This window comes from Rhinopithecus roxellana, chromosome 20, assembly GCF_007565055.1.
Source record: "Rhinopithecus roxellana isolate Shanxi Qingling chromosome 20, ASM756505v1, whole genome shotgun sequence".
In the NCBI taxonomy this organism is placed as follows: domain Eukaryota; kingdom Metazoa; phylum Chordata; class Mammalia; order Primates; family Cercopithecidae; genus Rhinopithecus; species Rhinopithecus roxellana.
In genome coordinates, this window is record NC_044568.1 from 6,038,647 (window position 1) to 6,060,101 (window position 21,455).

A 21,455-nucleotide genomic window follows, 5' to 3' on the forward strand; every position below is an offset into this window, starting at 1 on the left:
TTTTTTTTTTGAGATGGAGTCTCACTCTGTCACCCAGGCTGCAGTGCAGTGGTACAATCTCAGCTCACTGTAACCTCTGCCTCCCAGGTTCCAGCGATTCTCCTGCCTCGGCCTCCCAAGTAGCTCGGACTACAGGCACACACTGCCACACCTGACTAATTTTTTGTACTTTAGGAGGACACGGGGTTTCACCATGTTGCCCAGGATGGTCTCGAACTCCTGAGCTCTGGCAATCCACCCACCTCAGTCTCCCAAAGTGCTAGGATTACAGGTGTGAGCCACTGCACCCGGACTTTTTTTTTTTTTGAGATGGTGTCTCACTCTGTTTGCCCAGGCTGGAGTGCAGTGGCACGATCTTGGCTCACTGCAACTCAACTCCACCTGCCAGGTTCAAGCAATTCTCCTGCCTCAGCCTCTTGAGTAGCTGGGATTACATATGCGCGCCATCACGTCCAGCTAATTTTTGTATTTTTAGTAGAGACGAGGTTTCACCTTATTGGCCAGGCTGGTCTCGACCTCTTCACCTCGTGATCCCCCCACCTTGGCCTCCCAAAGTGCTGGGATTACAGGCATGAGCCACCGCGCCTGGCCTCAAGATTTCTTAAACATAACTCCAAAAGCAATATCCACTTAAAAAGCAATAAATGAGACTTTGTCAAAATTCAAAACTTTTGCTCTTCAAAAGAAACACCATTAAGAAAATTAAAAGACAAGCCAGACTGGGAGAAAATATTTGCAAATCACATGGTTGATACAGGAATCTTATCCAGAACACATAAAGAACTCTTTGTCACAACTCCGTATGATAAACAATCCAGTTTTTAAAAATTGAACAAAAAACTCAAATAGACACTTTTCACACACACACAAATATAAGAACAGAAAGCAAGCAGGGCGCAGTGGCTCACCCCTGTAATCCCAGCACTTTGGAGGCCAAGCTGGGCGGATCACCTGAGGTCGGGAGTTCAAGACCAGCCTTGCCAACATGGTGAAACCCCGTGTCTACTAAAAATACAAAAATTAGCCTGGTGTAGTGGCAAGTGCCTGTAATCCCAGCTACTCGGGAGGCTGAGGCAGGAGAATCACTTGAAACCAGGAGGCAGAGGTTGCAGTGAGCCGAGATCACACTACACAACTCCAGGGCAACACAGCAAGACTCTGTCTCAAAATAAACAGAAAATGCTGGGCAAGGTGGCTCACGCCTGTAATCCCAGCACTTTGGGAGGCTGAGGCAGGCAGATCACCTGAGGTCAGGAGTTCGAGACCAGACTGGCCAATATGGTAAAACCCCATCTGTACTAAAAATTTAAAAATTAGCCAGGCGTGGTGGCACGCACCTGTAATCCCAGCTACTCAGGAGGCTGAAACAGGAAAATCGCTTGAACCCAGGAGGCGGAGGTTGCACTGAGCCAAGATCATGCCATTGCATTCCATCCTGGATGACAGAGCAAGACTCCATCTCAAAGAAAACAGAAAGCAGATCACTGATGAGCTGAGGGTGGGGGTTGGGGTAGGGACTTTGCAAACAGATGGAAGGAAACTTTTACAAGGAAAATGTCTGTAACTGTGGTGATGACTGCACAATTCTTTTGTTTGTCTGTTTGTTTGAGACAGAGTCTCACGCTGTTGCCCAGGCTGGAGTGCAGTGGAGCAATCTTGGCTCACTGCAACCATTGCCTCCCAGCTTCAAGCAATTTGTCCTGCCTCAGCCTCTCGAGTAGCTGGGACTACAGGCGCCTGCCATCATGCCCGGCTAACTTTTTGTATTTTTAGTAGAGACAGGGTTTCACCATGTTAACCAGGATGGTCTTGATCTCCTGACCTTGTGATCCTCCTGCCTTGGCCTCTCAAAGTGTTGGGATTACAGGCTTGAGCCACCGCGCCCGGCCAGACGACTGCACAATTCTATAATTCAATTAAAAGTCATCAAATCATGTTTACAATGGATGAGTTGTGTGGTGTATCAACTACACCTCAATAAAGCTATGAAGAGTAAAATAGACACAGTGAAAACAAAGTAAATATTAAATTCAAGCTGAGCACTGCTGCAGAACATACTGAAAGTTCCATTAAGAAAACTGGACAGGCCGGGCGCGGTGGCTCAAGCCTGTAATCCCAGCACTTTGGGAGGCCGAGACGGGCGGATCATGAGGTCAGGAGATCGAGACCATCCTGGCTAATACGGTGAAACCCCGTCTCTACTAAAAAATACAAAAAACTAGCCGGGCGACGAGGTGGGCGCCTGTAGTCCCAGCTACTCGGGAGGCTGAGACAGGAGAATGGCGTGAACCCGGGAGGCAGAGCTTGCAGTGAGCTGAGATCCGGCCACTGCACTCCAGCCTGGGCGGCAGAGCAAGACTCCGTCTCAAAAAAAAAAAAAAAAAGAAAACTGTACAGTGTTTAGGTGTTAAAAACACATATATTACCACCCAATGACTCTTTTTCCTTGACATAATCAACAAAATTGACAGATGTGAAAAGAAAACTTTCTCATGGTGTGATTGAATGGTCCATGGGGGCAACCCCTGAAATCATCTCAAACGTCTCCACCGTCCCCAGTCTGCCCTTGGGGAAACACACCAAAATTCTGCTGAGGCCCGGTCTGCCTCCCATCCATGACCTTACGGAGTTCTCCTTAAGGAGAGAGGAGACGAGGGGAGTCTAGGAAACCAGTGGGGCACGAAGGCAAGCACCGGAAGAGATGAACAAAGAGAAGCACAAGCGTCTCCAAGGTCCCAGGGAAGGATGGAGGCGAGAAAGGGAAAACCGTAGTTGGAGAGGACCTGTGTACTGGATGGGCCCAGAACACTGCTGGCACTGGCAACATGACCCAGGCAGCTGTTGGGTTTCACCTGGGTACCAGTCCCAACCAATAGTGGCTGACTCAGGTGTTCCGTAATGGATGCTCAGGGGGAGGGAGGGCCATGAGTGATTAGCAATGACATTTCAGCCACAGTGGGATCCCGAAGTGGGCTGTAAACGCCATGGATGTTATTTTGTCCAGTCCAAGTGAAGGGGCATCAAGTGAGCTCAGGTCCCAGGTGACAGGAAGTGCCACTCAACTTTATGATATCTGTGTCATGCCACTGCTTACTATTAGGGTCATTAGCCAGTCACTTAGGTTCCTTTATGAGCAATTGTAGCAGCTACCATTTGGGGACTTCTGAGCCAGGTGTGGTTCTGAGGGCTGTAAAAGCATCAGCCCGTTTTACAGATGAGGAAACTGGGATCCAGGGAGTTAAGCAACCTCGACCAAGCTCACTCAGCCAGAGACAGGCTGGAAGAACGTCAGAGATGAAAGAGGACAACAGCAAACTGCTCCACCTGATGTGGGGCCATCAGCCCTCAGAACCTCCAGGGAAACCCCAGGGCTGAAGCACCCAAAGGCCAGGCTGCCCTGCTGCTAGGCCTGGGATACATCTGTGTACTCCCCAGCAGGCAGGCAACAGTGCGTTCTGCCTAGCTCTGAGTCCATCCCCTTCAGAGTGCCCCCAAACTGTGCTGGTTCCCCTCACTTCATCGCGGTGGCCCCAGGCCCTCACCTAGTCACACCTTACAAAACCTGGGCAGAGCAGTTTTTCAAATCTGAGTGGACGTCAAACTCACGTGAGGAATGGGTTGAAAATGTAGGTTCCCAGGCCCCCGGTGGTCCAAGGGAGGGCCTGGCATGTCTAACAGTCCTCCCCACTTGTGGACCTGGCCCACACTCAGAGAAATCTGGCCTGTGGGTGTCCAGAGACACCCAGGAGACTGAGACATCAGATCACATGAGACGCCAGAATCTGAGGACCCAATCTGGATGTCCCTATGATGCCCAAGTTCTCTCTCCTCTTCCTTCTCTCCTATCCACCACAAATGACCCCACGAGGAGATGGAAGGTGAGAATTGGAGCTAGATGCTCCCAGTGAACCCATGCTCATCAATAGAGGCAGGAAGAGAGCGGGGACAAGCTCCCAGGGAGCCCCACACCTGGTCCTGGTCCCAACTGGTTGCAGCTGAGTCCTTGGCAGCCACTTCCTCCTTGACGGCTTTGGTCCCTCAGCCATACCACAGAGACCTGAGTATCGGTGGGTCCTCTCCAATCACTCTCCTGTCCTCTCAGCAAGGACCCCGGCTCCTCCAGATCAATTACAATCATCTCCTTGGGCCCAGCCCCACTTCTCCAACCCACACACCAAGAGCCTCCGTCTTGATGGGAGGGAAAGTGCCCGACCACGGGCTTGGCCTTCACACCAAGCCACCAAAGAAAGAGAAAGCCGGCCGCCGCGGTGAGGTCAATCTGATGACAATGAGCGCTTTCTAGGCAGGAGCGATGCGCCGGGACCCGCGCTCAGCACCCCGCCCCGCCCTCCGGCTTTCCCCCAGGAACTCCCCCGTGTTAAGAGGACGGAGCTGAGGCGCCCGGGGCGAAGCGACTGCCCCAAGGTCACCCAAGCCGGGCAGTGGCAGCGCCGGGTACGGCTCGGGCAGGTTCCTCCGGGGCCCCCAGCCACGCCTAGGGGTCGGGGCCGCGGGGCCGCGCAAAGGCTCCGGATAGGAACGAGGCCCAGAGGGGACCGAGCAGGGCGCCCTGCCCCCAGTCCCCGCCCCCGCGCCCGCCGGGCCAGCGTTCCAGCCCGCGCCTCGCCGTACGCGCCGGGGGCCGGGCGCTCACCGGACTTCGGAGGGTAGCGATAGGCCGAGTTCGCCTGGATGTCGATGTCCTCCACCCCCGCGATGCGGCGGCTGAGAATGGAGCCCATGGTGCGCGGCGCTGCCGGGCAGGGGCCAGGGCAGGAACGGGAGCGGCGGCGGCGGCGGCAGCAGGGTCCTCACACGGACATGGCCCGGACCAGGCCGCACGGACGCTAGTCCACGGCCGCGGAGGCGCCTCGAGCCCCCACCCCCGGCTTGGCCCGGGGCCCGACGCCACGGCGGCCCTCCGCCTCCCGGACTCGGGGCACGTCGGGAAATGGAGTCCTCTCGCCCCGAAGGCACGGGGAAGAGGCGTGGGAAGCCCGTCTGGGAACTACCTTTCCCAGGATGCTCCGTTCCCAGGCCCTCTGACGTGTTGACAAGCACTCCGGGACAAACCAAATGGACCTAAAATCAAAGGGAAGGAACCACCAAGCACACCGTAAATGGTCCTTCCCTCTGCGTTCCAAGCGCTGCACTAACATATTAACTCTTTGGTCATTTCATCATCTGTTGGCTTACAGACTCCCCTGGGGCCCCAGCGCCTTCCACTTGCCTCCTGGAAATTGCTCCCTGAGTCGCTGTGGTTCTCCCCACTCCCCCGAGTTTGTCTCCCGCCCCGACCGGCAGAGGGCGCAGCTGCACCTGCCACGCGGAGCCCACCTGCAGGGTGCACGGAAGAAGCGAAGCACCCTCTTTGGCCTTTGCCAGAATTTGAGGACTACCATTTGGGGACTTCTGAGCCAGGTGTGGTTCTGAGGGCTGTATAGGCATCAGCCCGTTTTACAGCTGAGGAAACTGGAATCCAGGGGGTTAAGCAACTTCCGGCCCCCTGACAAGAGAAAGGCTGAGGCCAGGTGCAGTGGCTCACCTGTAATCCCAACACTTTGGCCCCACATCCAGAACAATTAATTTAAAGACATAATTTTACAGTCTCCATGGAAGGCAGTAGACTCTCCCACATTTTACACACTGGGAAAGTGAGGCACAGAGGAGAGAGAGCCGCATGAAATGCGCTGTGGGCAAGATTGCAAGAATCGCGCTAAAATGAAAACCTCCCAGAGTGCACGGTGTTCCTTGGCTTTTGACTCACACACAGCTCTGGAAACAGATCGCTTTTTACCACTTTTCAGTTGAGGAACTGGGATTCTGAGAAGAGTGATTTCCCAAGTCAAGCCTGTTGTACCAAGAAAGCAGCTAGGGAGGGCAGGGCAGACTGAGTCTCAGATGGTCAATTCACCACAGTCCACATGGAAATGCTTCTTATACCTTTCCAGGAGCCAGAGTCCAGGATCCAGTCTTACTTTTTTTTTTTTTTTTTTTTTTTTTAATTCTGTCGCGCAGTCTGGAGAGAAGTGGCACGATCTCAGCTCACTACAGCCTCTGCTTCCTGTGTTCAAGCGATTCTCGTGCCTCAGCCTTCCCACTAGCTGGGATTACAGGCATGCACCATCACACCCAGCCAATTTTGTATTTGTAGTAGAGGTGGGGTTTCACCATCTTAGCCAGGCTGGTCTTGAACTCAAGTGATCCGCCTGCCTTAGCCTCCCAAAGTGTTGGGATTACAGGTGAGCCACTGCACCCGTCCTCAGCCTTCCTCTTGTCAGGGGAACTTGGGAAGCCAAATGAGTATGGCAGCCAAGAGACTTGTGTGATTATGAGGCGGGGCCAGGTCTTGGAGGAGCCTGATAAAATCCGACTGGCCCACAACCAAGAGCCACACTTACTGAGCATTTATTATGTGCCAGGCATCATGCTGAGGACCCTGCACATATTCTCTCATCGAATCCTCTGATGTTGGCCAGGCGCAGTGGCTCACGCCTGCAGTCCTAACACTTTGGGAGGCCGATGCAGGCAGATAGCCTGCACCCAGGAGTTCCAGAACAGACTGGGCAACATGTCATGACCCTGTCTCTACCAAAAATGTAAAAATTAACCAGGTGTGCTGGCACGCCCCTGTAGTCACAGCTACTTTGGAGGTGGAGGCAGGAGCATAGTTTGAGCCTGGGAGGTCGAGGCTGCAGTGAGCCACGATCACGCCACTGCACTCCAGCCTGGGTGACAGAGTGAGACCCTGTCTCTAAAAAGGATAAAAATGAAAAAAAAATTAAAAATTAAAAAAACAGGCCAGGCACTGTGGCTCACGCTTGTAATCCCAGCACTTTGGGAGGCCAAGGCAGGTGTACCACTTGAGGTCAGGGTTCAAGACCAGCCTGGCAAATATGATGAAATACATATTTCTCTACCAAAAATACAAAAATTTAGCTGAGTGTGGTGGTGTGCGCCTGTAATCCCAGCTACTCAGGAGGCTGAGGCAGGATAATCACTTGAACCTGGGAGGTAGAGGTTACGGTGAGCCAAGATTGTGCCACTGCACTCCAGTGTGGGTGACAGGGTGACATTCTGTCTCCAAAAATAATAATAATTAAAAATAATTATCTGGCCGGGCACAATGGTTCATGCCTGGAATCCCAGCACTTTGGGAGGCCGAGGTGGGCCAATCACCCAAGGTCAAGAGTTCGAGACCAGCCTGGTCAACATGGCAAAATCCTGCCACTACTAAAAACATAAAAATTAGCCAGGTGTGGTGGCACATGCCTGTAATCCCAGCTACTCAGGAGGCTGACATGGGAGAATTGCTTGAACCTGGGAGGTGGAGGTTGCAGTGAGCTGAAATCGTGCCACTGCACTCCAGCCTGGGCGACAGAGCGAGATTGTCTCAAAAAAAAAAAAATTATCTGATGTAGATTCTACTTCCATTCTCAATTTACAAAACAGGAAAGTGAGGCTCAGAGAAATGAAGTACCCTAATGAGGTTGCACAGTAGGTGGCTGGCACAGCTGGAATTGAGCCAGGCCACTGCTCTTACCTGGGCATGTCCCTGTTTCCACAGAGGCAGGCTCCAGAGTGCCAGATTGCCAGGCTCTTGCCCCCAGAAGGATGGGCCTGAAGACACCCCCCACCCATTGTGATCTCTCTTCATTTTATATTTCTTTCCATTGAATTACAGAACTCATGTACATGTATATGCATTTCTGTACCAATGCTGCATTCGACTGCCCTCCCCGTTTGTGGGGAGGAAGGGAGAGTCCTGAGGATCGGCTGTTCCCATGAAAAACAACACTAACAGCACATCCTCCCTATGGAGCCTGGGTCAGAGCAGTCATTTCCACCAGCTGGATGTTTCATTAACTCTTCTTCTCAACAGAGCTTTGGACTCAAGGTGTCCTCAAAGCCGTTTCAGCAGTGCTTTTCTGTGCTTACCCACACCCAGCTGGAAGACAGGCCCTTCCTGATTTGGTCCAAGTTCCATTATCAACATCTGAGTGGATTCATTTATTTATGTTTGGAGACAGAACCTCACTCTATCACCCAGACTGGAGTGCAGTGGCATGATTATGTAGGATCTCAGCTCGCTTTAACCTCTGCCTCCCAGGTTCAAGGGGTTCTCCTTCCTCAGCCTCCCGAGTAGCCAGGATTACAGGCGCCCACGACTATGCCCAGATAATTTTTGTATTTTTAGTAGAGATGCGGTTTTACCATGTTGGCCAGGCTGGTCTTTAACTCCTGACCTCAGGCAGTCCCCGCACCTTGACCCTCCAAAGTGCCGGGATTACAGGCGTGGGCCATTGTGCCTGGCCAATTCACTGATTTATTCAACAAATATTTATCCTGCAGCTACTACGTGACAGGTGATGAACCAGACAACAGGCATCAAATGGTAGGACAAGCTACACATGGAGGCTGCAGGCAGGTGAGGAAATAGACACTATAAAGGTTAACAAGTATATAAATCCAAAATGTGGTGGGTACTCTGAGAGAAAACATTGAGATGCAATTGATACTATTGGCAGGGGAGTCAGGGGTTTTTTTGAGGAGGTGACAGCTAAGCCAGGATTTGATTTGTTGTTTGTTGTTGTTGTTGTTTGAGATGCAGTCTCACTCTTGCCCAAGCTGGAGTGCAGTGGTGCGATCTCAGCTCACTGCAACCTCTGCCCCCAGGTTCAAGCGATTCTCCTGCCTCAGCCTCCGGAGTAGCTGGGACTACAGGCACATGCCAGCACACCCAGCTAATTTTTGTATTTTGTATTTTGTAGAGACAGAGTTTCACCATGTTGGCCAGGCTGGTCTTGAACTCCTGACCTCAGGTGATCCACCTGCCTCGGCCTCCCAAAGTGCTAGGATTATAGGTGTGAGCCACCACGCCCGATTGCTAAGCCAGAACTTGAAATTAATAGCCAGCCAGGCAAAGTGTAAGCGGTAGGCTGCTCCAGGTTCTAGGTAGGGGTAATGGCATATACAAAACCTCTCCAGTGGGAAAGAACTGAGTACGGCACAGGGCTGAAATCAAGTGAGAGAGAGGTGACAGAATCCAAGGTCAGGAGCAAGGCAAGGGCCAGATCATTGCCCCTCATTCAGCCAGCATTGGGCTCTCTGAAACATAAAAACAGGGCCAGGCGCAGTGTCTCACGCCTGTAATCTCAGCATTTTGGGAGGCCAAGGCAGGTGGATCTCTTCAGCTTAGGAGTTCGAGGCCAGCCTGGGCACCATGGCAAAAACCTGTCTCCACAAAATATATAAACAATAACCAGGCATGGTGGTGCACATCTGTAGTCCCAGCTGCTTGGGAGACTGAGGTGAGAGGATCGTTTGAGCCTGGGAGGTCGAGGCTGTAGTGAGCCATGACTGTGCCACTGCACTCCAGCCTGGGTGACAGAGTGAGACCCTGTCTCAAAAAATAAAAATAATTTAAAAAAAGAAACATAAAGACGGACCCTGGGGACAACTGGTGGCTTCCTGGTCTGAGTGCCTGAGTTTCAAGTCTACACTTCTCAAGCCCCTGAGTGGGCAGGATCCAGGCATATTCTAGTGCTCCCAGAGCCAGGCACCTGGTGGGTGTCTGATAAGCACATCTGTGGAATAAATCAAAGAATCGGGTGAAGAGGAGGTGGCCAGGGCGCTGCGCCCCCCATGGTCTGGTCATGTTAAGTCTGGCAAAGCCTTGAACCTCTTGGGCCCTCAGGTGAGATAAGGGCACTGCTGGAAATGCCTCCTCTCCTTCCTACTAGGTGCTGGCCCCAGCTGTCAGGCTCCAGCCCAGCCTGCTACGGAATCCAAAGTTCACTCTCCAACCAGGCTAATCCTGGCTGAAAACAAGGTTGTTTTTTAATTCCCTGTCGCCCCTGGGAAAACAAGCTGGCTTAGGGGATGGGGGTGAGGGGGTTAAATGGAGACCAGTAGTGTGACCTTTGACTCTGCCAGTCCCACCTGCCCGACTCGTGCCAGCCTGCTGGCCTGAGAGAGTTCCTGGGCTGGGCAAGCCTGGGCAGGCAGCTGAGTGGTACCTGGACGATGGTGGAAGGAGGGGCGAAGGCACTTCCTGCCTCCCTATGCAAGGCAAGCCGCCAGTGGCCCCTGCCGGGACAGTGTCCCTCTTCCCTTGCCAGAAATGAACCATGGGCGCCCGCTCTTCTCCACAGGTTCTGAACATCAGAGCCTAAGTTTTATCTGTAAAATAGGGCTAGGACTTCCCAGAGTGGTCCAGATGCAGGCAAAGAGGTGAGAGAACTAGAACCGTGCAACTAGCACCAGGCCCTGCACTATGTACCTTAAAAGCATTAATCTTCCACAGCAGTGAGGCCAGAACTCCCCACCAGTGAGAAAGTGAAGCCCAGAGCTTCAACATTAACTCGCTCAACATTAAGCATTAAGTCATTGCTGGGTGCGGTGGCTCACGCCTGTAATCCCAGCTCTCAGGGAGGCAGAGGCAGGAGGATAGCTTGAGCCCAGGAGTTCGAGACCTGCCTGGGTAATATAGCGAGACCCCGTTCTCCACAAAAAGGAAAAAAAAAAAGCCAAAAAAAAAAAAAGCATTAAGTCATTAAACAGCATCATTAAGCAGCGGAGTCAAGCCTGACACCCAGGTCTGTCTGGCTCCTGAACCTGCCCACTTTCTACCACACTGTATTGCCGTCCCATTGGTAATTATTATAGCAGGAATCATATTCAGAGCTGGTTTTTACTGTGGGCCTACCCTATGGAGCACTTGGCCCACATTAATTCATGCATATCAACTTTGCAAAGGTTAAGGGGCAACTCTAAGCAAGAGCAAACATCTCTTGGAACCATCAGGGCTTACAAAATACTATGGACCCTAAGTGATCCCCAAGCAGCAGGAAAGAAGCTTAAACTGTATTTCCCATAGTCAGCTGGCTTCTCCCCAGGCTAAGCGCCTGCCTGGGAAAAGCAAAGACTCAGTGTCCGCCCCTTGTCCATAGGCCAGGCTCCCAGCCGCAGCCCTCAGAGACCAACTCCACTGCACCCTGACTCCCTTCCCTCCCCAGCCCTCTCAGCAATCTCAGTGCCCCAGCCTTCCTCACCACCCTACCTACCCTCCCACCCCAGGATATTTCAGGTCCAGTCCACTAGTTCTCCCGGTGTCCTCCTCCCACGACCCAATGGGAAAGTCCTTGGTCAGGCCTGAGGGGCCTGGGTAGCAGCCGCAGCTTGAGGCAGTTCCCTTCATTCCACCCAATTCCGAAGGCAGGGCAGACTCCCCTGGAACCAAACACAACAAGAACATCGTCTAGTTCAGACTGGAGCTCTCCACCACCATCTGATCCAGCACACCCACAGCCACAGGGATCCCAACGTGTACAACGGGTCAGATCTATTTAAACACTTCAGTAGCCCCTAACTCACCCCCAGGACCAGTGCTGGCCTCCCTAGGGCATTTTTTATTTTTTGGAGACAGGGTCTTGCTGTCCCCCAGGCACAATCACCACTCACTGCAGCCTCTGACCTTCCAGACTCAAGCAATCCTCCTACCTCAATCTGTACCTGGGACTCCAGAATTTTTTTTTTCTTTTTTTTTTTTTGAGACGGAGTCTTGCTATGTTGCCCAGGCTGGAATGCAGTGGCGCGATCTCTGCTAACTGCAACCTCCGCCTCCTAAGTTCAAGCAATTCTCTTGCCTCAGCCTCCCAAGTAGCTGGGACTACAAGCGTGGGCCACCATGTCCGGCTAATTTTTCTATTTTTAGTAGAGACAGTTTGACCATGTTGACCAGGCTGGTCTCGAACTCCTAACCTCAAGGGATCCGACCGCTTCGGCCTCCCAAAGCGCTAGGATTATAGGAGTGAGCCACCGCACCCGGCCACTTTTTAAAATTTTTTTTTTTTTTTTTTTTTTTTTTTTTTTTTGAGACGGCGTCTTGTTCTGTCGCCCGGGCTGGAGTGCAGAGGCCGGATCTCAGCTCACTGCAAGCTCCGCCTCCCGGGTTCACACCATTCTCCTGCCTCAGCCTCCCGAGTAGCTGGGACTACAGGCGCCCGCCACCTCGCCCGGCTAATTTTTTTTTTTTTTTGTATTTTTAGTAGAGACGGGGGTTTCACCATGTTAGCCAGGATGGTCTCGATCTCCTGACCTCGTGATCCGCCCGTCTCGGCCTCCCAAAGTGCTGGGATTACAGGCTTGAGCCACCGCGCCCGGCCTTTTTTAAAAATTTTTATAGAGACGAGGGTCTCACTATGTTGAGGCTGGTCGCAAACTCCTGGACTCAAGTGATCCACACATCTCGGCCTCCGAAAGTGTTGAGATTACTTACAGGTGTGGGCCATGGAACCCAGCTAATTTTCTTTTCTTTTTTTTTTTTTTTGAGACAGAGTGTTGCTCTGTGGCCCAGGCTGAAGTGCAGTGGCGCGATCGCAGCTCACTGCAACCTCCGCCTCCCAGGTTCAAGCGATTCTCCTGCCTCACCTTCTGGAATAGCTGCGATTACAAGCGCCGCCTGCCACCACGCTCGGCTAGTTTTTGTATTTTCAGTAGAGACGGGGTTTCGCCATGTTGGTCAGGCGGGTCTGGAATTCCTGACCTCAGGTGATCCGCCAGCCTTGGCCTCCCAAAGTGCTGGGATTACAGGCGTGAGCCACTGCGCCCGGCCCGAACCCATTTAATTTTCTTAAAATTTAAATATCTGTAGAGGCGTGTTCTCAAACCCCCGGGCCTAGGCAATCCTCCCTCCACGGTCCCCGAGTAGGTGGGATTACAGGCCACCGCGCCTGCCCAGATGGCATTTTCCATCTTGCAAGGCTATACTCGTCCTTCGGGTTTCCGAAATTCGATCCCGACCCCAGCCATCCTCACAGTCCCCCCACCCGGCTACTGCTCCTCTGTCGCCCCAGGCTAGGTCGGGGCCAGGAACAGAGGAAGGACCCAACAAATAGTGGCTCAACTAAGGAGGCTGGGGCCAGCGGGCGCAAGGAGCCAAACCAAGGTCACCGAGAGCGGCCGTGACCGCGCCTCACTGCCCCCGGGCGCTACGAGCGGGCTAGAGCCTCACTAGCTGTCCGCAACGTCAACCGGAAGCGCCATGTGCCGGTCTGTAAACACGGCCTGGTCGCCCCGCCCCCGGCCCCGCCCCGGCCTCCCCGGCCCAGCGCCCGCCCCCGCCGCCTTCTCATTGGGCGACCAGCTTTGTTTACCTTATATGGCCAGGTCCTAACACCCCGAGGCTGCCCATTGGTCGAGGCACAACCTCACTCAACTGACGTCACGGGGACCAAACGATGCAAATAAACCGAGGCATTCTGGGAATGGGAGTTTGGGGCCGCTCCGGAACTGGCTCCGCGGGGTCCTGGCGCCCGCCCGTTAAGGCCGAGATTTCCGGCAAAGAGCACGAGATTTTTCGTGGGAAAGCAGGAGAACGGCTGGGAGGGGGACCCCGAAGCACCAGAGGCTGCCGCCCCCGCCAACCTGTCCCAGGCGCCGTCCAGAGGGTCATCGGGCTACAGTGGGGCAGACCCAGAGCCAGGCTAGGAAGGACCCACGCCACGAGTGGGCGATGAGAGATTGAGTGAGGAGAGCTGGGAGGCTGGCTACAGGCGGTGACGTGCAGCGGAGCTTTGAAGCAGCTCATTCATTCACTCACTGAGCGCGTAGTTGTTGGCGCCTACAGTGTGCCAGGCCTTTCAGCCTAGACCAGCCGATTTGGGGCAAAATTCCTAGAGACCCCTCTCTTAAGGGTGTGCCTACTACTTAACACAGTGCGATGCCAATCACAAAGGGGTTCAGGGTCCCAAGTCTTGGCAAAGACGCCTGTAGCCCGGCGTTTGTGCCCATGCACAGATCTGTATGCCCCACCTTGGGACCCAGTTCGGGCCAGAGCTGGGGCACGGATGCCACCGAGAGCAATGAGGGCGACATGGACGTGCCTGGCTCTGGTCACGGTCTGGACAGCTGCGCACAGTAGGCGCTTAGCTTTCAGTCACAGTACCCGGGGCATGAGAAGGACGTCTGTGGCCTGGCGTTTGCGCCCATGCACAGATCTGTGGTCCCGGCCTCTGGGCTCCTAATTCCCGCCAGAGCAGGGGCGTGGGTGCCACCGAGAGCAACGAGGGCGACGTGGATGTGACTGGCTCTGGTCCCGGCTCAGGCGCCTGCACACAGTAGGCGTCAGCTTTCAGACACCGTTCCTGGGCCTTGGCCAAGACGCCTCTTCACAGACCCGCCCCACCTGCGGACCTCCATCCGTGCCAGAGCAGGGGCCCGGGTGCCACCCAGAGCAACGAGGGTGGCGTGGACTGCCCCAACCCTGGTCACAGCCCGGGCATCCGCACACAGTAGGCGCTCAGCGTTCAGACACGGTCCCCAGGCCTTGGCCAAGATCCTGTGGTCCGGTATTTGCGTCCATGCACAGACGTGGCCCCCGCCTGCGGACCCCCATCCGTGCCAGAGCAGGGGCACGGGTGCCACCGAGAGCAACGAGGGCGACGTGGACGCGCCCGGCTCGGATCACGGCCCGGACATCCGCACAGGAGGCGGAGGTTGCAGCGGGCGCTCAGTGCTCAGACATGCCCCTTCTCGGGCTTCGCGTCCCCTGGGGTGCCTGCCCCGCTCCCCCGGGTCGCCCGGCGCAGCGCGGGAACTACATATCCCAGCATGCCGCGGCGCCGGCGGAGCGAGGCGAGGCGCGGTGAGTCAGAGCCGCACAGTAAATATTTGTATTAGCCGGAGCCGGCTCGCTAATGGTGGACGCGTGAGGCGGAGGCGCGGGCGGCGGAGGGAGGCCGGAGCGGGCAGCGCGGCGGCGCCATGTCCGTGAACATGGACGAGCTTAAGCACCAGGTCATGATCAACCAGTTCGTGTTGACGGCGGGCTGCGCGGCCGACCAGGCGAAGCAGCTGCTGCAGGCGGCCCACTGGCAGTTCGAGGTGCGCGGCGCCGGAGCTGGGCGAGGGCCGGGGCCACGGGCGGAGTGTGTCCCGCGTGGCCGCGGGGCGGGAGCGGGTGGCTTGGACGCCTGCCGGCTGTGCGCCCGCTCCGGGCCGCAGACCCGACCCGCTCTCCCGACGGCGGTGCCCGGCGTCCGGATCCCGAGGGCTCGCGGCGGGCGGAGGGGGGAATTAGGCCACCGGTCGGGATACGCCGACCCCGCGGGGCCCCGAGTCCCTTGGTATCGAGATGGGGACCCCCCCCCCACCCCTTTTGTCCGGGTAAAGGCCGAGGGCAGGGCGGCGCCGCGGTGCGGACGGACAGTCGGGCGGGCGGCCGGAAGGAGGACGCCCCAGGCCTCGGCTGAGCGGGGCGGGAGGGCGGAGCCGCTCCGGGCTAGTGGTCCGAGGGTCCGCGTGCCTGGTGGGCGGCCGGCGGCGTGCGCACACGTCCATGTGCATTTGTGTTTACGCACGCACCGCGCCACGGCGTCGGCCGGGCACCGAGGAGGTGGCAGACCTGCGGGCACGTTGGCGCGCGTGTGAACGCGCAGCCCCCCCGGTGCGTTTGGTGTGTGATCAGCGCGTAAACATGTGGCGGGTCTGCAGATGCCGCCCGTGCTCGGCACGGTGTGATGTGTGTACACGGCGTGGAGTGTATGGGTGGCGTGTCGGAGCCCCACACTACAGCATAGGGATAAGCGTGTATTCCCTCCAGAGGTGTGCCTGGGGACTCTGTGTGCGCGTCCAGGTGCTCTCCTGGGGCTGGCAGGGGCATCTGTACCTTTGCCAGTGCACTGGGGAGGGAGCACACGGTTCAACAGCTTTCGGGTTAGCTGGGTAGGAGGTGATGCTGCCCCAGTCTGGCACCCACTCCCCGGGGCCTCTCCTAACCCACAGGATAGTAGTGTTCCTGGCTTGTGCTGCCCAGAGGCTACCTGGCCTTCCCTCATTCACTGACCCTGGGATTAACCCCATGGTGGTATCTGGGGATGAGGCCAGAGCCCCTTGACCTGTGCGCCTCACAGGGGTAGGGTCACAGCCTCAGCCATCCCGGTACCATCTGTGCCCAGCTGGGGACTGGGAACCTGGTTTCTCCATGAGGAGCCATCCCAGGGCCTGCAGGAGAGACCAGAAGCCAGAGGACTCTGGGGCTCTGCTTGCTGGGGACTAGATGGGGATCAGAATGTCCCAAACTTGGGACAGTCTGGAAAGGCAGTGGCTATCCCATTCAGATGAGTCCATACCTCTTTCTTTGCCTACTTCCCTCCTACCAGCGGTCGCGGGGGCCACTGACCCTGTGTGGGACGTAGGAGGCTGCTCTGTCCCTTTGGCTTCAGTTTCCACATCTGTATAGTGGGGTTGGGGGGCATGAATCAGCCTTTGTTGGCCAGCTCACTGTCCCCCGTGCCCCAGGGCAGCCCCACCCGGAGGAAGCTCCCTGCTCCCCTCCTCGTTTTCACAGCCCTCATCAGCCCTATTTGTGTCAAGGGCTGGATGTGGCAAAACTTGCAAAACGACATTCATGGCAGTCCCACACCTGCACGCACGGTTCCCTCCCTGCCTGGGGCTGGGCAGGCAGGTGTCCGCTGGGAAGCGGGCCCTGCCTGCAGGACTCACCCCAGCCCTCAGAACCTGGCACCCAGCTGGCACCCAGGCCACATCCCTCAGTGGCACAGTTAATTGAAAATGCAGCTTTGAGGAGTGCAGTGTCTGGGGAAAGACTGTTCCCAGGAGGGGCAGGAGCATCTGGGGCCTCTGGTGGCTCCCAGGGGCCCCGTGGTAGGAGCCCTGTGCCCTCCACTCCCCAGTCTCAGTTGTGCCATCTGTAAAGTGGGGGCCACCAGGGAGGCTGGAGGAAGGTGAAAGGACTTCCGGCCTCGGAATAGGGGTGAGTGAGGGGTTCACATGGCCACCCCATCCCCCTCCACGCTCCACCCGCTGGCTGCATCCACCAGGCGGTGTTTCTGGGTCACATTTGCTGCAATTCAGGTGCTAATGGGGGCAGGAGGCTGCAGGGGGAGGGGCCTGTGTCTGGTGGGGCAGATGTTTCTCAATGGAGAATGCACACAGCGGCCTGCAGAGGGGGTTCTGGTGTGGCCTGGGGCTTCTGGGGTTGGGATTTGCACAGTGAGCCTGGGCTTTGGGGCACAGCTGCTGCTGACAGAGGGTCCTGCGGTCGGGGAAGGTGCTTAAAGACCAGCCCCCAGGCCTGAGCTCCCACACCTCTGTTTGGGGACACCCAGATGGGGAGTCTCCTGCAAGAAATTCCCCACATAATTCATTTATTTAAAAAATATTTTTTGCTGGGCATGGTGGCTCACACCTGTAATCCCAGCACTTTGGGAGGCCGAGGCGGGTGGATTATGAGGTCAAGAGATCAAGACCATCCTGGCCAATGTGGTGAAACCCTGTCTCTACTAAAAATACAAAAATTAGCCGGGCGTGGTGGCGCGCGCCTGTCTTACTCTGGAAGCTGAGGCAGGAGAATTGCTTGAACCGGGAGGCGGAGGTTGCAGTGAGCCCAGATCACGCCACTGCACTCCAGCCTGGTGACAGAGCGAGACTCCATCTCAAAAAAACAAAAACACAATTTAAAATTTTAAATTTTAAATAGCAGCCCCCCACGTATAACCCCCGATCAAGGGTAGGCCCCAGGAGCCAGGCTGGATTTCTGGGTGCGCTGGGTCTGGGAGGGCCAAGAAGTCAAGCTGGCATTAGGGGAGTGGGCCTGAGGGGTGGCGGTGGGGACACCTCAGCTGCTCGAAGCTCCAAGTCTGGGTCTGGGACTTGCCAGGGCCCTGAGGACCCCTCACACACTTGTGGGGCTCCCTCACTGGCCCTTGTGCAAGAGCAGCCTCCGTTCCCTGGGATGGGCCTCCTCACCCCTGCAGGGCCCCAGCCAGGACATAGCAAATACCAGCGCCTCCCTCTGGGGCTCCTGGGTCCCCAGTCACCAAGGACCTTCAGAGCCTGCTGAGCTGACACACACAGGAAAGAGCTCCGGGCTCACTCTGTCTCCCCCACCTGCCCTGACCTTTCTGAGCGCCCCCATTTCTGTCTTCTGCCGACCAGCTGACCCTGAGCAAATCACTTCCTGCCTTCATTTCCCTGCCTGTAAGACAGTAGTCCTTGCCTGTGGGGTTAATGATGACAGTCCATAGCCCCGCTGGGATGGAGCCCTGCTGGGTGCCTGCACCATGCTCAGTGTGGCATGTGGCCCAGGTGTGGAGAGAGACGGTGGAGCGTCCCATGCCTAGCGTGCCAGCCAAGGGCGGGTGGCTGGGGAGCTGTGCTGGGAGCTGTCGTAAGCCCGTGGTGGCTTAGATCCTAGGGCCATCTTTCTGCTCCACCGCCCGGGCACTGTTCCGAGGGAGGCTTGGGTGGGTGATCGAGTGAACCTAAAGCCCAGGCTTGTCTCCTTGGTGCCAGGCCCTGCCTGCTGGAATCTGGTGATCATAGGAGGACACTGTTGCAAGGGAGGGGACCCTGGGAGCCACCTAGTCCAGCCTCTCTGTGGTACAGTTGGAGAAACCAAGGCCCGAACAGTGGCCCCTTGATCAGCCAGAAGCAGAGCTGGGTGGGGCAGCAGGGGGTCCCCTCCGCCAGGCACAGACTCCTTCAAGATGCCCCTGCTTTGCAGACGAGGAAACCGAGGCTTAGAGAAGAGTAGAGACTTGCTACCCGTCAAGGTGGTAACAGCCAGGCTAGAATCTCCTAAAATGGGGCAGGGGTGGGGAGGTCTGGTTGGGCTACTTGGGGCCGTGCTGCCTTTCCCCCAGGATGGGGTGAGGGTACTGCCCGCCCTCCCCCAGTCATGGTGCTGGTGCCAGCTGGTGCAGGGGTTGGGCTCTGCAGGCCTTAGGCACTGAGGCAGGCGGCCAGCAGCAGGGGAAGCGTCTTCTCCACCCACCCCAACTGCCCAGGGTTCCCTGGCTCCTCCTTGGACAGTGGCAAGGGTTGGGGGTGACAGGCAAGCCACTGAGCCCCACCCCTCCCACTCAGTGGTGCAGCCAGGGTCATCCCCAACCTCAGAGGAGCCGGGGCCTGGAGGGTGAGCAGGGGCCTTTCTTCCTGCAGACAGCCCTCAGCGCCTTTTTCCAGGAGACCAACATCCCCTACAGCCACCACCACCACCAGATGGTAAGTGTCCCCTCGAGTTCCCAATTGTGGATTGGGCGGAAGGAGGCTTAGCTAGTTCCGTGTGTGAGCAGCCCCCGGCCCAGGTGTGCGAGGGTGCTGGTGCAGGTGGAGCTCGGTCTCTTTGGAGATGGATCAGCAGGAGACTGGGCTCCGTGGGTCCTGCACTTAATCTTGCCTGTGCCAGCTCCCCCTGAGACCTGGGGGGCGCCGGCCTCTGGGGCAATGAAGCTCCTCACCCTACAGCCCCCCGGATGCTGTGGCCGATGGAAGTGGGAGGGCTGGGAAAGCCTCCTGGCCCCAGGCACCGTGGGCTGCGAAGAGTGAGGCCGGGTCAGTTCATCTCAAGCCTTCTCCTCTGGGAACCCCTGGGCAGCGGACAGGCTCGGGGAGCTGGGAAGGGACACAGAGCCTTCCGAGAATGGGCCAGCCACGCATCTCCCCTTGGGAGGCAGTGGGGGCCCCTCCAGGAAGGGGTGCTCACCCCATCTCTCCTCTCTTCCCCTCACAGATGTGCACCCCCGCCAATACCCCCGCTACACCCCCCAACTTCCCTGACGCTCTCACCATGTTCTCCCGTCTCAAGGCCTCCGAGAGCTTCCACAGCGGTGGCAGCGGCAGCCCGATGGCCGCAACAGCCACGTCACCCCCGCCACACTTCCCCCATGCCGCCACCAGCAGCTTTGCGGCCTCCAGCTGGCCCACGGCGGCCTCGCCCCCGGGGGGCCCACAGCACCACCAGCCACAGCCGCCCCTGTGGACTCCAGCACCCCCTTCTCCGGCTTCAGACTGGCCACCCCTGGCCCCGCAACAGGCCACCTCAGAACCCAGGGCCCACCCTGCCATGGAGGCCGAGAGATAAGGGAGGCCCCTCCCCCCTCCCGGAGGCCAGGACCCCGTGGGGCGGGGGAGAGGACGTCTCCGCGGGCCCCCTTCACCCCTTTTCTGTCTGCACCCCTTGTTCCCCGGAGCCCTGGAGGGGAGAGCGCGGACTCTAGCCAGGCAGGGACGTGTCTGGTGCCAGAACACGCAGCTGCCCACACGCAAGGTCATGGCCCCAGCGGCCCCGACACATGGAGTGGTTCAGAGCGGCCTGGGTGCCTGGCGGACAGAATTTCAGAGACCACGCAGCCTTCCTTCGAAGATGTACCTGCCCCGCCCAGCCCAGGGGTGCCGTGGAGGACCACCCTGGCGGAGACATTGCTCATCCCTGGCTTGGAGCTCCTTGGAGGGCCGGCAGGCCTCAACCCCCACCCTAGGGAATGCAGAGCCTCTCCGCATGTGTGCGCGTGGCCGTGTCTGTGTGTTTCTACGTATGTCGCTCTTCAGAAGCAACCTAGTTCCTGGGGCAGCTGGACTTTGCATGTTAGAGTGAGCCCCCAGCCCCCTGCCTGCCGCCCCCTCCCCAGGGCCCTGCCTCCCACCCCACCCCCTCGTCAGCCAGCGTCGCTGTTCCTTGCAGAGAAAAGGATTGTGGGAAACTCCAGGACTCTTCCCATCTCCTCCCAGCGCCTGCCTGCTGGGGCTGCCTGCATGCCTCCCCCTATGCCTGGGGGTACCCGCATCCACTTCCTTTCCCCCTTTTAACAAAAGAGAAGAACGAATTCCAAACCACTGCCAGGCTCTGTGGTCTTACCTTGTATAGGAGGCTTGCTGCCAGCTAGGTCTGGGGGCCGCCGCCTAGAAGACAGGGCCACCCCCAGCCTCCCCGGCTCCACACTGCTGCCTGTTGCCCTTATCAGCCACAGCGTGCTCTGGAATCTTCCTGCCCACCCAGGGCTTTTCCCGTGAAGTCAGTTGCTGGCCTGGGTCCCCATCCTGTCGGCCCACCCCTGCCCCTGCTTGACTGGACAGATCCTGGCACCTGGTTAGGAGCTTGCAGGGCTCACACCTACCTCCTGTCACCCTGGATTTCATCTCAGCACCTTTCTCGGTCCCCGGCTCCAGTGGCTAGGCACAGGCTGGACCCTCTGAGCCTGGCCTCCAGCACACACTGGGTAGGGCAGGGCCTCTGGGCAGAGGGTATACAGAGCCAGGGAAGATTGCAAGGGGCAGAGGACAAGGCAGGGGACAAGGATGGGGCAGAGTGCTGCCAACAAAGGGAGCCCAGATGTTGGGTCACTTAGGAGACTGGCAACCTGAGGCTGCCTGGGATGAGCTGCAGCAGCTTTGGGAGAATGCACCCTCAGCCTTACAGCGCCCCCAAGAGTGGGCCTGGACGTGGGGCAGAAGGGAGACTGGGGCCTCTGCAACACCCCCACGGGACTCAGCTCACAGCTTCTCACGGGCAACACTCACTCCATCTAAGACAGCACCAGCCCCTTGCGGAGGCCCTGCCGCCTGGGTGGAAGACTGTCTTCTCTTTCTGAAAGTCCCGTGCTCCCCTGGTGTCCAACACTCCCCATTGACCCTGACTCCCAGGGATGTGA

At 57.1% G+C, this 21,455-nt stretch overlaps 2 protein-coding genes across 11 annotated transcripts in view; one reads left to right on the top strand and one right to left on the bottom strand.

Annotated features, from left to right (window-relative positions):
• The window catches only part of MGRN1 (mahogunin ring finger 1), a 69,599-nt gene extending 64,669 nt beyond the window's left edge, over positions 1–4,930 (bottom strand). For all 7 annotated transcript variants that reach the window (XM_010353905.2, XM_010353907.2, XM_010353904.2 and 4 more), the window contains exon 1: positions 4,655–4,930. In XM_010353905.2, the coding sequence (XP_010352207.1) occupies positions 4,655–4,742 (88 nt within the window). In that variant the 5' untranslated portion in view covers positions 4,743–4,930. The remainder of the gene's footprint in view (positions 1–4,654) is intronic.
• Positions 4,931–14,596: 9,666 nt separating this feature from the next.
• Positions 14,597–20,641, top strand: UBALD1 (UBA like domain containing 1). 4 transcript variants are annotated; one of them, XM_030925294.1, is made up of 3 exons: positions 14,597–14,886; positions 18,892–19,029; positions 19,613–20,641. In XM_030925294.1, exons 1-3 carry the CDS (start codon positions 14,767–14,769, stop codon positions 19,886–19,888), a joined length of 534 nt encoding a protein of 177 aa, XP_030781154.1. In that variant the 5' UTR covers positions 14,597–14,766; the 3' UTR covers positions 19,889–20,641. The 4 variants fall into 4 exon arrangements, with proteins under 4 accessions (XP_030781154.1, XP_030781153.1, XP_030781155.1 ...); XM_030925293.1 differs by having other exon boundaries at positions 14,611–14,886; positions 19,538–20,641; XM_030925295.1 differs by having other exon boundaries at positions 14,642–14,886; positions 18,967–19,029.
• Positions 20,642–21,455: the final 814 nt, after the last annotated feature.